Source organism: Babylonia areolata, chromosome 23, assembly GCF_041734735.1.
Source record: "Babylonia areolata isolate BAREFJ2019XMU chromosome 23, ASM4173473v1, whole genome shotgun sequence".
Classification (NCBI taxonomy): Eukaryota; Metazoa; Mollusca; class Gastropoda; order Neogastropoda; family Buccinidae; genus Babylonia; species Babylonia areolata.
Window position 1 is genome coordinate 25586693 of NC_134898.1, and position 20190 is coordinate 25606882.

The 20190-nt window shown below is 43.2% G+C and overlaps 1 protein-coding gene across 1 annotated transcript in view; it reads left to right on the forward strand.

The window, feature by feature from the left end:
- Window positions 1–20190, forward strand: part of LOC143298129 (uncharacterized) — a 212710-nt gene that overhangs the window by 18444 nt on the left and 174076 nt on the right. The window contains exons 9-20 of the mRNA XM_076610849.1: window positions 313–431; window positions 1537–1749; window positions 3913–4046; window positions 4414–4550; window positions 7444–7564; window positions 8092–8396; window positions 8847–9106; window positions 10137–10291; window positions 12531–12656; window positions 14537–14614; window positions 19541–19658; window positions 20039–20190. The exon at window positions 20039–20190 is cut by the window's right edge and continues 170 nt beyond it. Coding sequence (XP_076466964.1) covers window positions 313–431; window positions 1537–1749; window positions 3913–4046; window positions 4414–4550; window positions 7444–7564; window positions 8092–8396; window positions 8847–9106; window positions 10137–10291; window positions 12531–12656; window positions 14537–14614; window positions 19541–19658; window positions 20039–20190 — 1918 coding nt within the window. The remainder of the gene's footprint in view (window positions 1–312; window positions 432–1536; window positions 1750–3912; window positions 4047–4413; window positions 4551–7443; window positions 7565–8091; window positions 8397–8846; window positions 9107–10136; window positions 10292–12530; window positions 12657–14536; window positions 14615–19540; window positions 19659–20038) is intronic.

Genomic DNA, 20190 nt, shown 5'->3' on the forward strand with positions numbered 1-20190 from the left:
ATGAAATGATAGAAGGGAGAATATCTTTAGCTTTTTTTGAAATTTTAATTTTTTTTATGCACATGAAGAATATGTATAAAGAAGTTAAATGAAAACTAAGCATCAGGTGCTTGATGAACTGCATGCAACTGGCTAAAACAAAACAAAGAACAAAAAACAACAACAAAAAGTTTGTGTGTGTCTCTCTGTCTGTACTTGATTGCAAGTGTGTGTATGAGTGTGTGTGCAAGTCCATGCACGTGTGTGTGTGTGTGTGTGTGTGTGTGTGTGTGTGCGTGTGTGCATCATATATTGTTTGTGTGCTTTGTGCAGGCTGACCAAGACATTGATCGGCATCCCCCGTCCCCGCAAAGAGGACTTGGTGATTGACGACGGCTCTGAGCAGGATGAGTACGCCCGCTTCAGAAAACCCAAGGAAGTGGAATTGTTAGGTGAGACTTCTGAAGCCCCCCCCCCCCCCCCGCCACCTTAGCGCACTTAGCGCACGTAAAAGAACCCACGGGTTGTTCCTGGCAAAATTCTGTAGAAAAATCCACTGCGATAGGAAAAACAAATAAAACTGCACGCAGGAAAAAATACAAAAAAATGGGTGGCACTGTAGTGTAGCGACGTGCTCTCCCTGGGGAGAGCAGCCCGAATTTCACACAGAGAAATCTGTTGTGATAAAAAAAAAAAGAAATACAAATACCTGCCACAGTTGTGCTGGATATTTACAATGTTGTGTGTCATAGCGCATATGTGTTAATGTCTCTTCGTCACATCCTGATCACACTATGACACAAGACAGAACTAACGAGGTGGGCCACATGAAATTGTATCCGTGAGTTATCCTGAATTATGACATCAGTAAGGTAATGTTTCTCACTGAATGATACGTGTTGAAGATGTGACCTGTGCTCGCCCTTTTGTCAGAACAGCCAAAGTATACAAATGATCATTTGTCACCAAGTTTGTGACACCATGCTTCTGTGTGGTCTTGCTGATCTTCATCATTTAGGATTCTAATCTCACAGACTCGTTCTCTTTCTTATTAGGATTCTTATCTTGTAGACTGATTCTCTGCCATGTTATTATCACGAGGATTCTAATCTCATTGCCTCATGCTAGGTCATGTACTTTGGAGTTTTGATATTATAGACTCATTCTGTATGATGTTCTTAACCCAACAACAAAAAAACAACCCTGGAAATGATAAAAGGTAAAAATGTTTTCTCTCAGTTGTGTCATTAGAAAAATAAAAGTAACGATGACTTGAAACTCTTTGAAAGTTGTTAGAACAACGAAGCTAAGAGAGTGAAGGATAGAACAACAATAAAAAGAAGTAACTCTCTCCATTTACTGGGTACACAATGCTGCTTATGCTACTGATAAAAGATGTTCATGGAAATATTTCTTTCAACAGAAATAAAGATATTAAGCTTAATAGAAAAGAAAACTGTCATATTGAATATTGTTTACTACCATTTAAAAAATTTTTGGGGGGGTACTAATTCTCATACACGATGAGCAGTTACATGATGCTGTCCTTGTGCACAGACAATGATGACGAGCCAAAGGTGACGGTGACCAACCCCTCGCCTGATCGAATGCTGCGCTCCATCGCTGAGGAGGATGGGAAGGAGGAGGAGGGAGAGGGGACAGAACCCTCGGTGCAGGAGGAAGCCTCTCCAGTTCAGAGACACGGAGAGCGCGGACCTGACACAGGCACAGAGAAACAGGGGCTGACTGAGGATGACCTTCAGCTGCTGAGTATGTGTTGTGTGTGTGTTTGTGTACATGTGTGTGTGTGTGTGTGTGTGTGTGTGTGTGTGTGTGTGTGTGTGTGTGTGTGTGTGTGTGTGTGTGTGAGAGAGAGAGAGAGAGAGAGAGAGTTTGTGGATGTATCTCAATACACAACAGTGGCAAAACAACAGTTACTTCTGGTGTTTACCTGTTGCGATAGCGGTTGTTGCAGACCAGGATGGTGACGTCACATTCTAACTGTTCCTGCACACACTGTGCCCATCAGCTGTCACATTTGGAACTCTTTGATGCCTTCCCCCTGCAGTAACTTCAGTGGGCCCACAAATCTCACCCTGAAATTTACTGGGTACTTTTCCCCTTTGCTAGAGCCCTTACTTTTTATTTTCACCGTATGGCACGGACTGGTTTGGGAGGAAGAATAAAACACTAGCTAACAAAACGAGACACTGCGTCACAGAGTAACATCATGCTCTCTCTTCGTTTTTCGATGACACATCAACATCTTCTTCTTCTTCTTCGTTCGTAGGCTGCAACTCCCACGTTCACTCGTATGCACACGAGTGGGCTTTTACGTGTATGACCGTTTTTACCCTGCCATGTAGGCAGCCATACTCCGTTTTCAGGGGTGTGCATGCTGGGTATGTTCTTGTTTCCATAACTCACTGAACGCTGACATGGATTACGGGATCTTTAACATGCGTATTTGATCTTCTGCTTGCATATACACACGAAGGGGGTTTTCAGGCACTAGCAGGTCTGCACATATGTTGACCTGGGAGATCGTAAAAATCTCCACCCTTCACCCACCAGGCGCCATCACCGTGATTCGAACCCGGGACCCTCAGATTGACAGTCCAACGCTTTAACCACTCGGCTATTGCGCCCGTCGATGACACATCAACATCTCATGCAGGCTTTCTTTTCTTTATCCCCGGATCTAAATCTGCACTGTAAAGCAACATGATCACAGAATCAACAGCAAACTGAATTGTCATTTTTCATATGGGTGTGGTTGTTCAGAAGGTTATCTTTACCTGTTTAAAGTCCTATTTGAATATGCGTAAGTCAGGGACCTATCTTAGGGGCAGTTTTTCCTGCTTAGAGGAAATGATATAACTACTAGTAGATGTTGTAACCAATTTTCAGTGGTTTTTGACTCCATTTTGATACAGATTCGTTTGCTAAACTAATGTGGAGCTATCTTTCCTGGTCTGCAGCATCATCTGCAATAATGCATTCATTCAGTTTGTGCCAATCAGCGTCATTCAGTTTGTGCCAATCAGAGAGCTGCTCTTTCTGTTTTTGGCCCAACAATCATCGGAAGGTAAACAAAAAATATTGCAGCTTGAGACAAGAAATGTCTCTTCATGTTTCATGATGAGGGTCATTTTGCCTTGTACTGTGATTAATTCCTGATCAGAAGGATGGATTACACACAACATGTCATTTCTCATATGCCCTCACTGCAAAATAATATTTTTTTTGTTTAACCCATTCAACACCTGTGCCTGAGCATTGCTCAGGCTTTGAAATTTGTTTCATTACAACAGTTTCCATGCTGCTGTATGTGTATAAACTGTAGGTAAAGAGAACCAACTTATACAGTATAACTGGCTGTGTCTACACATGTCAATTAATTGGGACAAAAAAACAACAACAATTGATTTCAGTGTATTTTCTGCATTTTTTCACATCAGTATGACAAGGAAGCCTCCTGAGGTTTAAGCTCTATAGGGTTGAGTGGGTCAGATGGGTCCAAAAGCCGAGTGGTTAAAGCATTGGACTTTTAATCTTAGGGTCTGGGGTTCGAATCTCAGTAACGGCGCCTGGTGGGTAAAGTGTGGAGATTTTTCCGATCTCCCAGGTCAATATATATGCAGACCTGCTTGTGTGTTAAAGATCCTGTAATCCATGTCAGTGCTCAGTGGGTTATGGAAACAAGAACATACCCAGCATGCACACCTCTGAAAACGGAGTATGGCTGCCTACATGGCGGGGTGAAACGGTCATACACATAAAAACCCACTTGTACACATATGAGTGAACGTGGGAGTTGCAGCCCATGAACGAAGAAGAAGAAGAAGAAGAAGACGAAGAAGAAGAATGGGTTAAACAGGTCCCAGGCTAGGAGCTGGCCACATGTTTTCATGATGGCCGTGACGTTTTCAGGAAAGTACTACCCGCAGGATGAGGAAGCGGAAGGTCCCAACCTGACCAGCATCGTGGAGCAACATGTCTACCACATGAACAACTGTATGCGTACCAACGTCACCACCAAAACCATGCTGGATGTGGAGTCCAAGGTGTGTGTAGTGTGTGTGTGTGTGGAGGTCTGGCGGGGGTGGGGGGGTGGGTGGGGGGGTGTTGTGTGTGTGCGGTTGTGTGTGTGTGTGTTTGTATGTGTCAGAATGTGTGTGTGTGTTTGTGTTTAAGGGAGTGTTTGAGTGTGTCAGGATGCATATGTGTGTATGTGTGTGTGTGTATGTGTGTGTGTGTGTGTGTGTGTGTGTTGCTTTTGTGTGTTTTATGAATGAATGATTGTTTGTGTCTGTGTGCATGCGTACGAGATGTGTTTGCGCTCGTATGGGTGCAGTAACAACAGCGGTGACACTGATTGTACCCATTACGATGCTAAGCTCACAACAACCGTGGCATCTTATGTTGACACAGGACAAGGCGAGGTTCGAACACCACTACACCGCCTTCCAGGACGTGGTTCAGGAGCTGGAAGCTTTCCTGGCAGCCTACCTCCACGCAATCTTTGTGCGCAAGATGAAAACCCAGCACGGTCTGGACGTCATCACCAAGTGAGTGGCTGTGTCTGGATCAGCGGTATAGCAACCTTCAGTTTCATTTTCAGTTCAGCAAGGAGGCGTCACTGCGTTTGGACAAATCCATATACGCTACACCACGTCTGTTTGGCAGATGCCTGACAGCAGCATAACCCAGCGCGCTTGTCAGGCCTTGAGTGCATGCTGTATATTTGTGTACCTATCAGAGTGGATTACATAATGTTGCCAGAGGACTACACTCTCATTGCCATGGGTTCTTTACAAGCACGTTGGGTTACGCTGCTGGTCAGGCATCTGCTTGGCAGATGTGGTGTAGCGTATATGGATTTGTCCGAACGCAGGGACGCCTCCTTGAGCTACTGAAACTGAAACTGAAACTTTTCCAGTGCGCCAAGTGCGTGCTACACATGGGACCTTGGTTTATCGCCTCATGCGAAAGATTAGATGCTCAGTTTGATTTTCCAGCCAGACTTGGGAGAAAGGACAATAGCGGGATTTGAACCAACACCCTCATGGAATCTCTGTATTGGCAGCTGAGCATCTTAACCATTCTGCCAACTTCCTTCTTTGTCAGCAACTTTCAGTCTCGGGAGACCATGGTGTAGTACACTGGGTGATGTTCGTGGTGCAGTGTTGGATGTGGCTTGACAGACTATGGTGTAGTACACTGGGTGATGTTCCTGGTGCAGTGTTGGGTGTGGCTTGACAGACTATGGTGTAGTACACTGGGTGATGTTTGTGGTGCAGTGTTGGGTGTGGCTTGACAGACTGTGGTGTAGTACACTGGGTGATGTTCTTGGTGCAGTGTTGGGTGTGGCTTGACAGACTATGGTGTAGTACACTGGGTGATGTTCCTGGTGCAGTGTTGGGTGTGGCTTGACAGACTATGGTGTAGTACACTGGGTGATGTTTGTGGTGCAGTGTTGGATGTGGCTTGACAGACTATGGTGTAGTACACTGGGTGTTGTTCCTGGTGCAGTGTTGGATGTGGCTTGACAGACTATGGTGTAGTACACTGGGTGATGTTTGTGGTGCAGTGTTGGGTGTGGCTTGACAGACTATGGTGTAGTACACTGGGTGATGTTCCTGGTGCAGTGTTGGGTGTGGCTTGACAGACTATGGTGTAGTACACTGGGTGATGTTTGTGGTGCAGTGTTGGGTGTGGCTTGACAGACTATGGTGTAGTACACTGGGTGATGTTTGTGGTGCAGTGTTGGGTGTGGCTTGACAGACTATGGTGTAGTACACTGGGTGATGTTTGTGGTTCAGTGTCGGATGTGGCTTGACAGACTATGGTGTAGTACACTGGATGTTGTTCCTGGTGCAGTGTTGGGTGTGGCTTGACAGGCCTGTACGAGAATGGCAGTCTCTCCCACAGTTTGAGCAGACCAGGTCTGATGCTGGTCCATCTGTCAGACTCTGGGCCTTCCTTCTTTGTCGTTTTGCCTCTGACTGTTGGGTAGGTGACTCTGTCAACTTTGAGAGGTCTTTCCTGCACTGTCTGGATTGCACATCCACTTGCACAACAGTAGGACAAATGTCCTGGCTCACTCAGACTTGATAGGACATTCACTTTGTCCTCTTCACAGCAAGAAGAAAGGCGGGCCATTGAAAGCAGTCAGACAGTGGGTCAGGCCTGAAGTTGTCCATCAGAGCTTTTTACAGAGAAATGCACTGGATGATGGCCTCATGAATGAAAAAGTAAAGGAGCATTTTTTCATCCGAAATAAACTGATTGGGGATTTTCAAACCGGTCTGTTGGTCTATAACCGATGCTGATGTACACCCACGCTCTGTCTGGTTTTAGGGCTACACATTTTCTTCACGACTGTCCCAGTGCTGGGCTTTTGAACCAGCAGTTATGTTCTGCCTTTGATAGGATAGTTGGAATAAGATTTTTTTTAATGATTTTTAAAAGTCACTGATATTCTTTTTATTTTTCCCAAAGATATGTCACGTTATTTTTTTAATTTTGATTTACCTATCTGATTTACTTTTTTTTCAGAAATTACTCAAAGAGTCATTTATCAGAAACTGGAAGAACAGCATAATGATAAACATATTCCTGTGATTCATCTTGGTTTCTACCTGACCTTCAAAGAAATGTAGAAAAATAAGAAATCTCTTTTGGATACCACCCTCATTGCCCTATGAAATGAGAGTTTGTTTTTGTTTGCTTTTCATTCCATGTTTGAGCTCAGTCCTTGTTTCAAACTGGTTGAAAATAGCAGAGTTTGGCCTCTGCCTGGGAACATCAGCTGATGGGTTGATTTATTTATGGTTGGTTCATCCATGGAAATATTACATTTGATTGTATATTATTTACACTTTTTTTTTGATTGAAATTATCATAAAAAAGAGGGTAGGAGTAAGAGAGAAATTTAAGAAGAAACAACTAGGTGTGTTAAAGGTGACTGGCCCAAGATAGAAAATTGTGGATTTGGAAACCAATGGAGTGTACACCACAGTAGACCGCTATCTCCTTTACTTTTCATTCCTGTCTTGTGACATCAGTGCTGTCCTAATCTGCTATTGCTCTGATAATCAAGGCACATAAGAACATGCCTTTGTTTTACTTCCTATTCTTCTATGACTGTCAAACAAAGAGGCAAATACACTGGCTCTTAGTGCTGCAACCTTGAGGAGCTGGTTAGCCTTTGGGAACCGTCCCAACACAGACTGTCCTAAAACCCTCTTGGCTGAGAGAGTGGGGATGTAATTTGGGCAAGACGCTCTCCACTGTAATCAAATTCTAGCCGGGCAGTAGGGACAGCAGTTACCTTCTCTGCTGTTCTGATGGTCATAGTTGAACAAGGCTGACTATCATATTTTCATACCTAAAGCTTTTTATTTCACATGAAGCAATAGTTGACATGTGAATTATTATATTTCTGTCCTGTTACTTCAGATTCCACCCCATCCAGGGTCGACAAGGCATCCGCAACACAGTTTCTGAGAAGTATGTGGAGATCTTCAACTGGTACGAGTCTGATCTGGAAGAGGTGCAGCACATCTATGAACGCCACAAGGTCAGGAATCATTCTGTCTGTGTGGTGAAGAGACTGCTGCCATCACTTCACTAGTGGGGAGTGGAGTGGAGTGGAGAGAGAGTCTGCTTGTGTGTGATAGGATGTGTCAGGTTACATGCAGATCACAGTTTTATCCCCTTTGATTTCTTTTGTGTTAAAGTGTGTGTGTGTGTGTGTGTGTGTGCGCACGCAGATGTTTGCAGATGTGTCCATATGTGTATGCATTTATGGGTCGTGGGCTTTTATTTCTTGGCTAAAAATATAATGATTTGCATCAGTTTGTAAAAGAGCTCATTAATATATGAAATGAAATGAACTGGTGGTTATATCCATGTTATACATTTTGCCAAAGTACCTAGAAATGTTCAAGAAATTGGGAGCAAAACGGAGACCCTTCAGGATACCAACTGAGAGCAGTCTTTATATCTCTTTACGAGTTTTTCAAACTCTGGTTTGAAAAGACAGACAAATCTTCCTTAAGTCTGCAGGCAGGAGGACAAACCGTGCCATGCTTTCTGTCCAAAAAGGGATGCCCCCAGACCGTCAGAAACGCCCCGCCGGTCGCCGGCGCCATCTACTGGTCCCGACAGCTTCTCAAGAGGATCGAGGACCCCATGAAGATATTCCGCGAGAACAAGGCCATCACGCAGCTGACAGACTTTGGGCGGATCGTGCGCATCTACAACCGGCTGGCCACGGCGCTGGTGACCTTTGAGAGCCTGTGGTTCACCCAGTGGAAGAACCGCATTGAGTTTGCCCGGGCGGGTCTGAGGGCCACTCTGTTTGTGCACCATCCTGAAAGCAAGGAGATTGTGGTCAACGCTGACGAGAGGTGAGGGAGGGAAAGGCGGAGTGATTGTGGTCAATGCTGATGAGAGGTGAGGGGGAAATGCAGAGTGATGCGGGGGCGTGGGGGTGGGGGTGTTAGGGGGTGTTCATGCACCATGTCAGCGTTTGGTGGGTTATGGAAACAAGAATCTACCCAGCATACACCCCCGGAAAACAGAGTGTAGCTGCCTACATGGTCGGGGAGTAAAAACGGGTCATATAAGTAAAAGCCGGCTCGTGTCCATACGAGTGAGCGTGGGAGTTGCAGCCCACAAACAAAGAAGAAGAAGAAGAAGAAGTTCATACAGCGCTCACTTTGCTGTTGGCCCAACTGTAAGCTTTAAGTCAGTCTATGACATAAGCGGAGCGTTGGGAGCCATGTATACAACTGCCATGCTAAGAACAGAAACAGGTCGGATTCATCGATGACGCTCCCTTCGTTTTTCTCTGCCAGGGTGCTGGAGCTGATCCACGAGGCCAAGTGGCTGACGCGGCTGGACATCGCCATCCCGGAGTCTGCCCAGAGCGTGCTGGACCAGGAGGCGCGCTTCAAGAAGTACCGTGCCCACCTGGAGCTGGTGCTGTCGGAGTATCGGGACGTGTGCCGGCAGGTGCCCCGGTCCCTGCAGCCCCTCTTCGCCCCCCACATCCTGCACGTGCAGCAGCAGCTGCAGCCGGGGCTCAGCACCCTAGCCTGGAACAGCATGAACATCGGTGAGGGTGGTGGGGGTGGTGGTGGTGCTTGTGTGGTGACGGGGATAGTCTGTGGTGAGGGGGGTGGGAGTGGTGGTGGGGGGGTGGCTGTGGTGGTGAGGGGGGTGGCTGTGGTGGTGAGGGGGGTGACTGTGGTGGTGAGGGGGGTGGGAGTGGTGGTGAGGGGGGTGACTGTGGTGGTGAGGGGGGTGGGAGTGGTGGTGAGGGGGGTGACTGTGGTGGTGAGGGGGTGGGAGTGGTGGTGAGGGGGGTGACTGTGGTGGTGAGGGGGGTGGGAGTGGTGGTGAGGGGGGTGACTGTGGTGGTGAGGGGGTGGGAGTGGTGGTGAGGGGGGTGGTAGTAGTGGTGAGGGGGGTGGGGATGATGTTGAGTGGGGTGGGAATGATGGCTGTGGGGGTGATGTTTGTGTGGTGGGGTGGTGTTGAACCCAGTCACTTCATAACCAGTGTGTGACTGTGTGTGTTTGACAGTTTGTGTGTGTGTGTGTGTGTGTGTGTGCACGCACACACATGTGTGTAACATTCATGGGCAATTCTCTAGATCATTTTGACATGTTTTGAATGTGCCTGTGCTTTTAGTGAATTAGTGGGGTAATTGGAATCACATTACTGGTATAGCATGCATTTGTTACACATGGTATGTGATGCATGAATGTTGTTAACACAACTACTATTACTAATTTTTATGATTATTATTGTTATTGTTCTTCATCTTCTTCTTTTTTTTTATTTGTTAGTATCATTGTTATTATATTTATTATTATCATCATCATCATCATTGTTGTTGTTATTATCATCATCACATTCCAAAAGGGAATGAAAGGAAATTCAACCTGGAATCACGTGCCTATGTGTGTGTGCGGTGTGTGAATGAAAGGAAATTCAACCTGGAATCACGTGCCTATGTGTGTGTGGTGTGTGAATGAAAGGAAATTCAACCTGGAATCACGTGCCTATCTGTGTGTGCGGTGTGCGAATGAAAGGAAATTCAACCTGGAATCACGTGTCTATGTGTGTGCGGTGTGCAACAGACGCCTTCCTGCATCAGATCCACACGGCCACGGACAAGCTGAAGCGGCTGGGTCAGCAGGTGAAGGAGCTGATGGACACCAAGGTGTACGGCACCATCGCCACCATCTCCAGCTTCTGCCTCTACAACCTGGACCTCGCCTTCTCCAGGACCTGGGTCAGTTCAGTGCCTCGTGTGGCCAGTGTCACAGCGCCACCGCTGCTGTCCATGTGTATTTTACACTCACACACACTTCAACAAAGAACTGTCATCCAGCAACCCACATCTTGGTCAATGAACCATGTCTTTCTCACACACACTGCAACAAATAAATATCGTCTGAAAAGCACATGTCTTTTACACACACTGCAGTGAATAAATGTCATCCTGCAACCTGCATCAAACCACGTTTTGTCCAATGACCCATGTTTTTCTCACACACACTGCAACCAGTTCATATCATCCAGCAGTCCATGTCAACCTGTATCTTGTCAAATGACCTGTGTCTTTCTCACACACACTGTAACAGATAACTGTCCTCCCAACAGCCAATGTCTGTCACACACTGTAACAGATAACTGTCCTCCCAACAGCCCATGTCTGTCACACACTGCAACAGATAACTGTCCTCCCAACAGCCCATGTCTGTCACATACACTGTAACAGATAACTGCCCTCCCAACAGCCCATGTCTGTCACACACTGTAACAGATAACTGTCCTCCCAACAGCCTGTCTGTCACACACTGTAACAGATAACTGCCCTCCCAACAGCCCATGTCTGTCACACACTGCAACAGATAACTGTCCTCCCAACAGCCCATGTCTGTCACACACTGTAACAAATATCTCCCGTCCAACAACACACACCTTGTCCAACTACCCACGTCTTTCTCGCACTGCAACAAATAACTGTCATCTGGCAGACAAGTCATTTACACCCTACAATGAATAACTGTCATCAAGCAGACAAATATACACCCTACAACAAATAACTGTCATCAAGCAGACAAATATACACCCAACAACCAATAGTTGTCATCTGGCAGACAAATATACACCCTACAACCAATAACTGTCATCCGGCAGACAAATATACATCCTACAACCAATAACTGTCATTAAGCAGACAAATGTACACCCTACAACCAATAACTGTCATCAAGCAGACAAATATACACCCTACAACCAATAACTGTCATCTGGCAGACAAATATACACCCAACAACCAATAGTTGTCATCTGGCAGACAAATATACACCCTACAACCAATAACTGTCATCAAGCAGACAAGTATACACTCTACAACCAATAATTGTCATCTGGCAGACAAATATACACCCTACAACCAATAACTGTCATCCAGCAGACAAATATACACTCTACAACCAATAACTGTCATCCAGCAGACAAATGTACACCCTACAACCAATAACTGTCATCACGCAGACAAATATACACCCTACAATGAATAACTGTCATCTGGCAGACAAATGTACACCCTACAACCAATAACTGTCATCCAGCAGACAAACAACACCCTACAATGAATAACTGTCATCTGGCAGACAAATATACACCCTACAACCAATAACTGCCATCCAGCAGACAAATGTACACCCTACAACCAATAACTGTCACCCAGCAGACAAATATACACCCTACAACCAATAACTGTCATCCAGCAGACAAATGTACACCCTACAACCAATAACTGTCATCCAGCAGACAAATATACACCCTACAACAAATAACTGTCATCCAGCAGACAAATGTACACCCTACAACCAATAACTGTCATCCAGCAGACAAATGTACACCCTACAACCAATAACTGTCATCAAGCAGACAAGTATACACCCTACAACCAATAACTGTCATCAAGCAGACAAATGTACACCCTACAACCAATAACTGTCATCAAGCAGACAAGTATACACCCTACAACCAATAACTCATCCAGCAGACAAATATACACCCTACAACCAATAACTGTCATCAAGCAGACAAATATACACCCTACAACCAATAACTGTCATCTGGCAGACAAATATACACCCTACAACCAATAATTGTCATCTGGCAGACAAATATACACCCTACAACCAATAACTGTCATCAAGCAGACAAGTATACAACCTACAACCAATAACTGTCATCCAACATATAAAGTAAGTTCAGGCACTAGCAGGTATGCACATGCACCTGGAAGACTGGAAAAAAAAAAGTTCCACCCATAACCTACCAGACGTGGTCAAGTTTAACAAGTGATCAAGTTTAACAATACTTCATGGAACCTCCATACAGCTATCGTGCCCATCAGGCAAAGCTGTAGCTTTTTCTTGAAGAGTGTCATTAGTCTATCATAAGATGAAAAGACTGATGTGTTCAATTTGAGCTAATGATATTTCCTGCAGCCTCCAGCGGAGTTTCGCCAGATGATGATGGAGAGTGTGGAGGAGAGGTCGGAGCACCTGAAGGACTATGTGTCCACAGTGCTGGAGGGGCTGCAGAGTGTGGCCAACCTGCTGTCCATCAGAAAGGTAGAGAGTTCCCTGCGACTGGCTGCACTGTCACCACACACACACACACACACACACACACACACACACACACACACACACACACACCCCTCTCCTCTTTCTCTTCACTGTAGTCAGTCCCTGTACCGCTTGTCTGTTCACCACTAACAGTCTTAGAGACAAGTCTGTGTCTGGACAGTAACAATTTCCTTTCTCTCCCTCCCTTCCTCCTCCCATCCGCCAAGTTCTTTTGTTTTTGTCTCAGGGTGTTATTGCTCATTGCTGAAATATCCCTGTTTTTTTTTTTTTTTTTTTTGTTTTTTTTAATCTGAATTGTGATTTGTGAAGGAAATTTTATGCAGTGTCATACATGGTATGAAACAGTTTGTTGAATTACATATAGTATTTATTCATTTGAATAACGTTTTTTTCTTTTCAATGTTTGATAAATAACCGGTCTGACTAAAGCAACCGATAGATTGTAAACAAACATCTGCTTCTTTTGTTTTAAAAAAAAAAAGAAGTTTACATCTTATGATAATGTTTGATTCATGTTGCACTACGTATTAAAATGATAGCGATGATAGATGTGTGCACAAATCCCAAAGTGAATGATCACCTTTGTTCGTTTACAGCCTTGCTGATCTCAGGTGGGGGTGTATTGTTAGGGCACACTGTTCACTGGTTTCACTTTGACATGTTCTCTGAGAAATCACACCAACTTCATTCAGCACCGTGCATTTTGAACATGCCTTCAAGTTGACTGCATGCATCGTTCTGTATTGGTGGGCCTGTTCTCACCTAGTGTTCTCATTAAAAAAAAAAAAAAAAAAAAAAATTCTGACAATGTGGTCAGTTATGAATTGATTTCCTTCCTTTCTGTTTTCAAATTATGATTTTATTTATCACTTTTCATTTTGTGTTTTTACAAAGTTCACTTGATTTCCATATAATGATCAGGACAAACTGTGCACGTTCAGGACTTAGGGTATTTGTTGTTGTCAAGTTTAGTAGATTCACTGTTTCATAACTTTTCTTCTTACTCTTTTTTTTTTAATCTCTCTTGTATTCTCAATAACTTGTATTATAACATTTTATTCACTGATGAATCTCATTTTGACTTTTTCATTCACTTGAATTTATTTATTTATTTTTTTTAATCAGAATCTATTCGTCTTTTTTTTTCCGCTTCATCTGCTTTTTCTTTCTCAGTCCCATTTTTTTACTTCCTTCTTTGTTGCTTTTACCAGAGAGCAGAAAGTCATGTCATGCACGTCTGTCTTTCCCTGTGATACTTTTGCTTCATTTCTGTGTATGTTTGTGAATGTCCAAGTCTGATTATCTTGGAAACTGTCAGTGGCATCATAGACAGATTTTAGGAAAGTGTCTAAACCAAGTGCAGTTATCACCATATCAATGTTTATGATCTGTTTATCATAATGATCTGTAAACATGGTCACAGATTTCCGCTATACAGTGGTATATAATTTGTTTTATGGTGGTACAGGTAGAAGAGGTCTGTAAATTTCAAATATAATTATAATTTTTTAAAACTGAGATTCATGTCGGCATAAATGTGAGCATATCTTTCAACTCTATTCAAAATAAAGGTGTCATAATTAGTTGCCCAGATTTTCATTCGAGATAAATGTTGGACTTTTTTCCTTTCCAGACATTGAAAAAGGTATGTAAATGTGCCATGGTTGTGTAAACACCATGAGCAGTGCAGAGGCATGGAAACAAATAATCAATGTACTCATTTTCTTTAGAGCAACATAAAATGTGTGCATATATATATATATATATATATATTCTGTCCAGTCAGCTTCCTGGGTGGGTTGCCAGTGTAAATTGAGAGTGTGTGTGTCAATGTGTCCTGCTGGTACCTCCCTCCATTTCAGGAGTACACCATTTCACTGCGCAGCGTGGCAAACGCTAGGTCCGCTGTCCTGTCCAAGATGCGCCCGCAGAAGAACAAAGTGACTGACAAGTTTTCTGCCAAATCTGTATGCTTCTCGCTTTGGCAGGCGTTTTGTTTTTGTTTTTGTTTTGCTTTTGCTTTGCTCTGTGTTTGTGGCACTGTGGCTGTGGGTGTGGCTGTGCTGTGCTCTGCACACTCCTCTGTGCTTGTTGTGTTGTGTGGTGTGGTGTGTGTAACTTCTGTGCATTGCAGTTTGACGTAACCAACAAGAGAGTGTTTTTTGTTGTCGTCGCTTTTCTCTTTCTTACAGCGTAAAATACCAGTTGTGGGAAGGAGGGTGGGGCTGACAGGCAATCTGGCACAGATACAGCTACAGAGAGGGTGTGTGTGTGTGTGTGTGGGGGGGGGGGGGCAGATAGATGTTGAGAGAGATGGTGGATGTTGGCCTGTTGACAAGCAATCTGGCACAGAGGGAGACAGACGTTGAGAGAGATGGTGGATGTTGGCCTGTTGACAAGCAATCTGGCACAGAGGGAGACAGACGTGTTGAGAGAGATGGTGGATGTTGGCCTGTTGACAAGCAATCTGGCACAGAGGGAGACAGACGTTGAGAGAGATGGTGGATGTTGGCCTGTTGACACCTGTTAGACTTCTAATACCATGTCTGATTACTTTATCAGATTCAGAGTAGATAAAAAGTTAAATTCAGATGGGTATATAAAGTGAAATTCAGATGGGCATACATATAAAAATATTATGAACAGGCCAGCAAACAGGTTATATTCACTGTTGACTGCAGAGGGAGAGAGACGGTGGATGTTTACCTGTTCACACCTGTCAGACTTCTAATATCACGTCTGATTACGTTATCAAATTCAAAATAGACACGAAGCAAAATTCATTTGAGCACACATGTAAAACAGACATTATGACCCGACAGCAAACAGGTAATGTTCACTGTTGACTGTTGATTGCAATGGTATGCATGAACAAACGTGATGGCGTGTACAAATGTTCCCACTTTGGTTGTGTGTTTACAGACTTGAACAAACAGAGAATCAACAAAAAACAATCAAATGCATGTGCATTAGGCAACACACACACACACACACACACACACACACACACACACACACACACACACACAGAGATAAATTGTGCTTGAATTTCTTTGTTATGAATGTTTGCTGTGCATTTCAAGCCTGTAGTATTTTTTTGTTTTGTTTTTTGTTGTTGTTTGTTTGTAAATAGTGGAAGGAAAAATAGCTATAAAGGAAAATTCTTGCAAAATTATTCTTAAAACAACAACAACAATTATACAACTTTAAACAAATGCTGTTATCAAACTTGATTTATTCCTTGACTGCTGCCATTCTTTTTGATTAATGCATGTTGATGTGGTTTTTTGGAGTTGTTTGCTGTGCGTTGTTTATTCGAAACATTATTTGTTAGTTCTGCTGTGGAGGGTTGATGATAACATTTTGTTGTTGTTGTACATTTAAAAAAAAAGATACTTTTTAGTCAGTAGACATGGGTGGTGATTGTCAACAGAGACAGGACAAGTTGAAGCAAGCAGAAATCTTTGTTGCTTATAGCTAGCTGACCATGCACACAAGGCCATATCAGGGCTGAAAACTGTAAATATCAATCTTCTAGGGGGGAAAAAATAATGACAAAAACACATACAGTAGAAACAGATATTTCAAAACAAACAGATTTTCACTGTGCCCTGTGTGCAGCAGACTTAAGGCCAGACACGGTAGTGAAATTTTGACCAAAATCATGATTTTTTGTGATTTTCGTTTTTTTTGCATAATTTGCTTCTTCAACATCTAATCTTTATAGTCCGTTTCACCTGGGTACTATATTCACTTAAATAAAGCTTTAAACAGCATCAACATGTGTGATTTCTTGTGAGTACAAGCACATCTCTTTCTTTTCCTGTTTTCTCAGTTTTGTGTTTTGTCCTCGTAATAGCATTTTTCAAAATGCTAATGCTAAAAAACTTTAAAAGATAGCATGTTCAAACTTAGTACTTTCTTTCTTTATGTATTCATCTTTATTATAGTGCAAAATACCACTGCACTATAATAAAGAACAAATACAAATAAATCAAATAAAACAAACAGAAATAACATATCTATAAAGGTACTGAAGTTTTAAGCTTCTAATTGTTTTGTTTGTCGGCCATTTTGGATTCGTTTCCATGGAAACTGTCATGACAAAATGCACAAAATGACCTTTTTAGACATGTTTAGTCCAATATCTTTGCATACCATGTCACAGAAAGCCATAAACTTCAAGTTTATTTCATACGTTTTTGTACTACTGTGTCTGGCCTTAAGAAGTTGTAATTCATGGATGAGAGACAGATGCTGGTGGAGGTTTTTTTTATGGGAGACACACTGCTGTTGTCACTTCAAATGCATGTCAAAGAACTCATGGTGACAAGAGAGCTGTTCCTGGCAAAATTTATTGGTAAATTTTTTTTTCTAATATACCTTGTACTTGTAGGAGCTAGCCATTGGGTGAAAGCCTCCCCCCCCCCCCACTCCCTCTCCCCTCTGATGTGGCTTGAACCCCAAGTCCATGTTTGTCAGTCCACAATGAAAACAATGTCACCGGTATGAAAGAACAGTGAGGGCTGGGAGAGCAAAGGATTTAACAACAATAAAGGGAAATAAAGTTAAAAGGCTCATAGGAACAGACCCAGACATTTCATCAAAATAGGAAGTTCTGGGGCTCGTCTGTATACCGATCATTTGACATCCCCACACAGCAGCAATGACAGAAGAAATGTGCAGTCAGAAATTAGCTTTTATACAAGATTGGTGTAGCCTTTAACCCTGAATAAGCTACATAGAATATATGGACAATACACATGGTTGCATCAATGGATGTCAATGGCACTTGTTAACTGGTCTTTTGGAAGAGTGGATGAGACCTTGGTTTTGATAAGTTTGAAGACTGCTTTGTGTTTGGATATTTTTTGAACCTGTGTTGATGGTGTGATGTCAGTAGATGTATTTTTCACTCCGTGACTGGTTGATGTGAAGTGAACCATTGTTGTTTGCAGTAGTAGAATGGTTCTGTTTTTCTGTAGTTACACACCATGTTTATGTTGACACGTTTCTTGCTGCTGGTGTTGGGAGGAGGGGTGAGGGATGATGGGAATGGTGGTGGTGGTGGTTGGGGGGATGGGGGGGGGTGGGGTTGGGGGGTTGGTGAGGGGTGAGAGGGCACAGAGAGGGAAGATTTGTGGAAGATCTGTTTCGGTTAGTTGTATTCTTTCCTGAATTATGAAGTTGAGACAGGAGTATTCTAGGAGCAAGGAAGCTATCTATGATAAGAGTGTGGGAGAGATGTTTCTGGCATGAAGGGGATGCCCAGACTGCCTTGTGGCGGGAAAGCGGTGACTGTTAAAAGAAGGGTTTTATCATTAAAGAGTCAGAAATATTCACAATGCACCCAGTAGACTTGGCGGGCAATTTTGGAATTACACAGGGACAGGAAAAGATTTTACTTCTATGATAGCGTAATAGCTATATTGGAACTTACTCATTACAGGGTGACAGGGAATACATGCATGATGCAAAGGAGTGCCATAATTTGAGAAAGTACTTTTTTATATATAGTCTGCTTGCTTGCGATTTAAAGGGATGCTGTGTTCAACCTTGTGCTCTGCATTAAGAAAGATTTTTTTTTTCTAAAGTCTGTTTATGTGCGATCTAAGGGGATGCTGTGTTCAGCCTTCTGCTCTGCATTAGGAAAGATTTTTGTTATTTTTTTCTAAAGTCTGTTTATGTGCGATCTAAGGGGATGCTGTGTTCAGCCTAATGAGTTAATGAGTCATGAACTGCACGCAAGAGTTCAGAACGTTGTGTAATTCACAGTAACTGACACGGTATCCTGTGCCGTTCAGCACATGACCTGTTTGGCTGTCAGTGAGGTTCATGATTGGTGTGCATAACAACTACAGTGAAAAAAAAAATGGTTTGAATTTGTCCTTTTAAAAAACTGTAAAGATTTTTTTCAGTGGATATGATGATTTGAATTGTTTTTTGTACTCAGTTTTAATGACAGCAATAAGAACAACAACAACAAAAAAGATAATCAAGACAAGAATGATAATGATAATAGAAATGATAATGATATTTCGATTGTTATTGATGAAGATAAGTCAGTTGAAAAAATGAAAGATAATAGATAATTTTGTTTTTTAAAAAGAGCGGTGGCAGTCATATGTGTACATATTTATTCTGAAACAGACAAACAAATAAATAAAATTCTGGAAAAAAAATACACGGGATGAGAAACACACACAGATACATGTACACATACATGTTCCCACATGATTATGTCAACATATCAAACGTAACTGCATAAGAATGGCATTTGTCTCTCTCTGTCTGCCTGTCTGTATCCTTGTCTCTCTTTCTTGCCCGAGCATGTCTTGTGTTTAGCTGTATACTTCGCAGACAGAACTTCCCCAAATATTCATTCTTTTCCAATAAATGAGTGAAAAATATACCGGTACATTACTTGAGGCAAACGATGAACAATTTAAACATCTGTTCATGCGTTTTCTATCTATCTTTTTATGTGTGTTATTCTACATCATTGATAGCAATTTTCTAACAACAGTACATCATGTTTTATATCCATTTCATATTTCATGTTGATGACAGGAACAATCTTCACAGCTGTTACATATGTTGTATATTTATTTGTTATTTTACGTTAATGACAGCACAATTTTGAGAACTGTATGTAAGCTTGGTGTCATGTGCTGTACCATTCTTAAATGGCGCAAACTAGGCCCATCAGTTTTGCTCTCTGTTGGCCAGATTTCGCAGCTGGCTCAGTATTAAGACGGCTCATGTCTGTTTCATGTTGTATGCGGACAATGGATGTGGATGCACAGAACTGTGTGTTGTCATGACATAGTGTGCTGACTGTGTGCTATGCTGCTGCCTGGACACAGGGAGACACAGGCAAGATGAGCAAGGAGAAGAAGATGACGATCATCCTGGACGATGACGAGGTGGAGAAGGAGAAGATGCTGGCCAGCAAAGAGGAGGAGCTCGTCATGGACCTCATCAGTGAGTGTGTGTGTGTGTGTGTGTAGGATGTGTATGTGTGTGTGTGTAGGATGTGTGTGTGTGTGTGTGTGTGTGTGTGTGTGTGTTGTGTGTGTGTGTGTTGTGCGTTTGTGTGTGTGTGTGTGTGTGTGTGTGTGTGTTGATTGTTAATTCTTAGTGCTCTGCGTCCCTGCACTGAATAGATGTAGTGCATTATAAATGCCCATCAGTATTATCATTATAACACACACACACACACACAAGCACACACACACACAAGCACACACACACACCCACACCACTCCCACACACACACACATACACTTGCTCGCAAGTCCGCACGCTAACCCCCAATCCCTCCCTCCACCCCCACACCCCCACACACCTTTCCCTTCCTTCAGGCCACTACAAAGACCAGGTGTACGAAGCCGTTCTCCTCTGCACCACGCGCTCCCTCGCCGCCCTCTCCGAAGCCGCCGGCTGCCAGGGGGAGGTGGTGCGAGCATTGTCCCCCTTGACCCCACAGAACGAGGGCGCCACCTTCGAACAGATG